The 4,161-nt window shown below is 37.1% G+C and overlaps 1 protein-coding gene across 1 annotated transcript; it reads left to right on the forward strand.

Annotated features, from left to right (window-relative positions):
- The first annotated feature begins 1,111 nt into the window (after window positions 1-1,111).
- On the forward strand, window positions 1,112-3,866 carry LOC306773987 (uncharacterized protein). The gene is made up of 5 exons (XM_079263948.1): window positions 1,112-1,161; window positions 1,362-1,648; window positions 2,748-3,014; window positions 3,086-3,238; window positions 3,307-3,866. The coding sequence occupies exons 2-5, from the start codon at window positions 1,381-1,383 to the stop codon at window positions 3,471-3,473; spliced, it is 855 nt and encodes a 284-aa protein (XP_079120074.1). The 5' UTR covers window positions 1,112-1,161; window positions 1,362-1,380; the 3' UTR covers window positions 3,474-3,866.
- Window positions 3,867-4,161: the final 295 nt, after the last annotated feature.

A 4,161-nucleotide genomic window follows, 5' to 3' on the forward strand; every position in this document is an offset into this window, starting at 1 on the left:
TTGATTTTTTTTTTGTTTACTTTTAAGACAACTTCTAAAATCAAGTCATTCTGTTCAATTGCTAACTTCAAAAGGGTGGTGGATGCTTTTGCCTGTTTTTGACTGTGATTCTCTTTAAAATATTGGTGTAACACAGATATCACCTTTTTGTTATTGTTATTACATTGTTTATACTAATATTAATTAAAAATGACTGTATTTATCCCAGAGGGAAATTTATAATAATACTAATAACAGCCATTGCGTTTTAAATGTTCTGTTACTTGTTCAATAAAATTAATTCTGCCCAAGAATTTAATTAGATTTAATTTTGTTGGCATAGTTTTCAGAGTTTTTTTTTTTTGTTTGTTTTTTAAATTTGCCACTATTATGTAACCCTATTATGTATTATGTAAAGTGTCCTACATTATGTAACCCTTTCTAATATTGTTTGGAAAAGTGGAATAAACATTGAGGTGTTATTATTATTATTATTATTATTATTATTATTATTATTATTATTATTATTATTATTATTATTGTTGTTGTTGTTGTTGTTGTTAATGTTATTTATTTATTTTTAATCTATCTTGTTGTTGTTGTTAATAGTAATAGTAATAGTAGTATAAGTATTTTAATCCTTAAACTTTACAACTTTATTGTTTATAGTTTAATTTATTTCTCAAAAATAGTGGAAATAAATATGTAAAGGTAAAACAAATTACACCATTTAATTGCTTTTACTATATCATTGATTGTTATATAAACCATTTACCATTTACCATTTGGTAAAAAAAAAAAAAAAAAAAAAAAAAGAAGCTTTTTTTCTTATTTTTATTGTTCAAACAAAAGAAAACATGCAATTACAAATAAGCACGTGATTATAATTGGGTTGTGAAAACAAGGTTGTACAATGGTCTTTTTAATCTGAAATTACTTTAAAAAGTTAATTTATCACTCGACAGTATTTGAAGTAATTGCGAAATGGAGAAACAACTGAACTGAAAAGATTCAGCTGTTCTATCTAAATGTTGTGACTAAAGTCGGACAGCAGAGGGCGCTGCTTGCCTTGTTGTTTATCTCTGCTGCACATAAAGCAACAGAACATAAAATCACGTGTAGTCTGAGCATGCGCAGAGTCCATTGTTGTGTCTTGGATCGTGACAGTTTCCTTTACCAATGGTGAGAAAACATGTGGAAACAAGCTGTAGTAGCTGCTCACGTGCAACGTTAGGAAGAACTTAAGGATGTGTTTAGTTTATAAACAAAATTCTATGACAGTAAACCTCATTCTGGAGATTCTAAAACGACAATGAAGTTAAAAACTTTTAATTTTGCCTGTTGAATCCAAATAGTTGCATTTTTATAAATGTTGCTTTCAGGTGCATTTCATGTTGTCGGATGGAGGCAGTGTGTGAGCAGCTCAATGAGGAGAAGGAGGAGGAGGTAGAAGCTGATGCTGCAGCCATGCTCTGGTCCATTCAGGAGGCTTTGGAGAGGCAGACGCTGCAGATCGGAGTGTCCGCCTGCGGGGCCACGGCGGTTGTGGATGTGCTGAAGGCCCTCGGCGTGGAGGTGGCACCAGAGGAGGCTGACCGCTGCGTGCAAACCCGGCTGAGGAGGAACGAGTCGCCGCTGCCTGACTACATGCTGTCCCGTAGTGAAGCTGGTAAATGTCCTGATCTGTGGGCTCTTAGTAGAGGTGGGAAAATCAAATCGAATATCGGGATTTTTTTGCTTCACAATGTTAAAATCGATTTTTCTTTTTTGGTTCATTTAAAAAAAAAAAAAAGCGTTGTTTTTTTTTTGTTGTTTTCTTTAAAAAATGGATTTTTTTTTGTTTTGTTTATAAAAAAAACGATTTTTTTTTTTTTTTTTTTTTTCTCCAAATAAATAAAAATAATTAGGAATTTTTTTTGGGTCATTTTTATTGTTTTTATTGATCTTTTTAGTCGTCTTCTTTGGCATTATAGCAGCAGCATGATGGTCTGACTGCTGTGATGTTTTTTCCTAATTGAAATTAGTTAGAAATTAGTTTTTAAATCTACAAATATCAGCAATATCAAAGAATCGTGAGAATCACAATTTAAATCAAATCGGCACCCAAAATAATCTGAATCGAATCAGGACAGCATATTGTCACAGCCCTATTGGTGTGTATGTAATATATATAAATAATAATAATATTAAAAATATATAAATAATATGTTAAATGAGTAATATCGAAGAATTGTGAGAGTCACTATTTAAATCGAATCGGCACTCAAAATAATCTGAATCGAATCGGGACATGTGCATATCGTCACAGCCTTAGAAAGCATGGACACTTAGATTATAAACAGCTGGACTTCAGCTCATGGTTTCCTTTCCCAGCATATGACATTTCAGGAAATCACATGTTCATATATGAAATATGTTAATGTTGCTCCACAGGCGGTCATATGTCATGTATCACTGATGCTCACAGGGACTATAACTTCCCACTGAATGAAGCTCAGTAATGTCTTGAAGCCATTAGAGGCTGTGGACAGCTGGCTGCGCTGCCAGCCAGGCTCATTCAGAAGTACCCTTTCAAACAAAGAGTTTTACGTCTCCCAGAGGAGAGACTGTAATTGACTTTTCCTCTTCTCTTACGCAGTTTATTCGTTTACATTTGAAGCGTTTGGCTCAACCTTTCATCACACACGAGATGCTGACTTGTAAAGAGGCACACTTAGACACTTAAGGACACGTTAAACACAGAGTTCTGCATGTCTGCGACCTAATAGGTGCGACTCACGCTCAGCTAATCCAAGGAGCACAGGAGGCCAGTGATGGGAAGGTGATTGGCCGATTCTTCCACCTTCATCCTCGTCGGCGCATCAGATTGGTTCCCTGGCTTGCACGCTGGATCAGGAAGGGTGCCATTCCCGTGGCAACCATGAACATGCAGCAGACTGTGCCAGACGGCGAGGAGGTACCCGACGCCTGGCACCATCAGCTCATATTTGGAGTTGCACCTCATGCTGTTTTTATGACCAATCCTTTAGATGTAGGTAAGTAAATGCAAGAAATCCCTGATTGTGTGTGATGAGAGTCCTTCTCTCACTTTATTTTTGTGTTGCAGTAAGCGAGGACGAGGTGCACCAGCGACTCTGCAGCGACTCGGTGCTGCTGGTTCGTAGAGAGGATGTGCTGCAGCGGGTAACGTCTGGCTGCTCACTGCCCGACCTCTTTGAGAGCCAGACGGATCAACGGTGGCAGACCCTGGATGTTGAAGGTAAAGCAGCTGTTTGTAAATACTTCACATTTGTGTCTGGATTTAATAGTTTATCCTATTTTCTGTAGGCCAAGTCAGGCGGATGGTCTTAGAGGAAGAACAGGAACAAGATCATCCCAAGTTGGCGCACATCACCATCCCTGCAGCTTACAGTTCAGGCATCACACTCTTCGCTCTTCAAGAGTCTGATCTGGGGCGAGAACTGCTTGAGGCTCCTGAACTCCCTTTGTTGTGACAAGGCATTTAAACATGAAGACATATTAATGGTGAAGGGGACTGCATGATGAAGAAGTCTGAAAAAATTAAACAAATGACCCAATAAACACCCCATCTTGTGCTCCTTGTGACAATGAGACCCCTTACCCTGAACCCAAGAGGCAAATCCCAACACTCTTTATTTAGTCATGTCCCAAAATCTTTTATTCAGTTTTAGAATTGACTTTAGGAATGTATGGATTTCTGTCAACAGGACAAAATGGCCCATTTCAGAGCTATTCAATGCAGACGGGCAGAATTTTGTATCGCAACAAATGCCTGAAAAGTCTCATAAAACATGATGGAGTAACTGTAGTCAAGGTGTCTTTCAGAACTCATTAGGAGTTTTAGGAGCATCATAGCAACCCTCATAGTCTCTCCCCAGTGCAGCCGCAAGGTCAAACTGTTTCAGACGAGTATTCACTGTGTTTGACCTCAGAAAACTTACGGCTACTCTACGGTTCAATTTAAATGTCCCACAATAGTTATGCACCATTATTTGTAAGTTTTAGTTGAAGGTCAAATAGCCATAATTCGTTATTAATATTTTTTTAATGTATATTAAGTCATGTAAAATTAAATGTCCCATCTGCTAACCTGTCTGCTTGTACAAGTTCAGCTCAACTTTTAGCATTAGATAATTACTTTAGTTGTCATTATCTTTTTTA

Source organism: Telmatherina bonti (assembly GCF_933228915.1).
Source record: "Telmatherina bonti genome assembly, chromosome: 24".
Classification (NCBI taxonomy): Eukaryota; Metazoa; Chordata; class Actinopteri; order Atheriniformes; family Telmatherinidae; genus Telmatherina; species Telmatherina bonti.

Coding starts and splice junctions, on each gene's coding strand:
- LOC306773987 (XM_079263948.1), top strand. CDS start 1,381: ATGGAGGCAGTGTGTGAGCAGCTCAATGAGGAGAAGGAGGAGGAGGTA. Junction 1,649..2,747: donor GCTGTCCCGTAGTGAAGCTG/GTAAATGTCCTG, acceptor GCGACCTAATAG/GTGCGACTCACGCTCAGCTA. Junction 3,015..3,085: donor GACCAATCCTTTAGATGTAG/GTAAGTAAATGC, acceptor TTTGTGTTGCAG/TAAGCGAGGACGAGGTGCAC.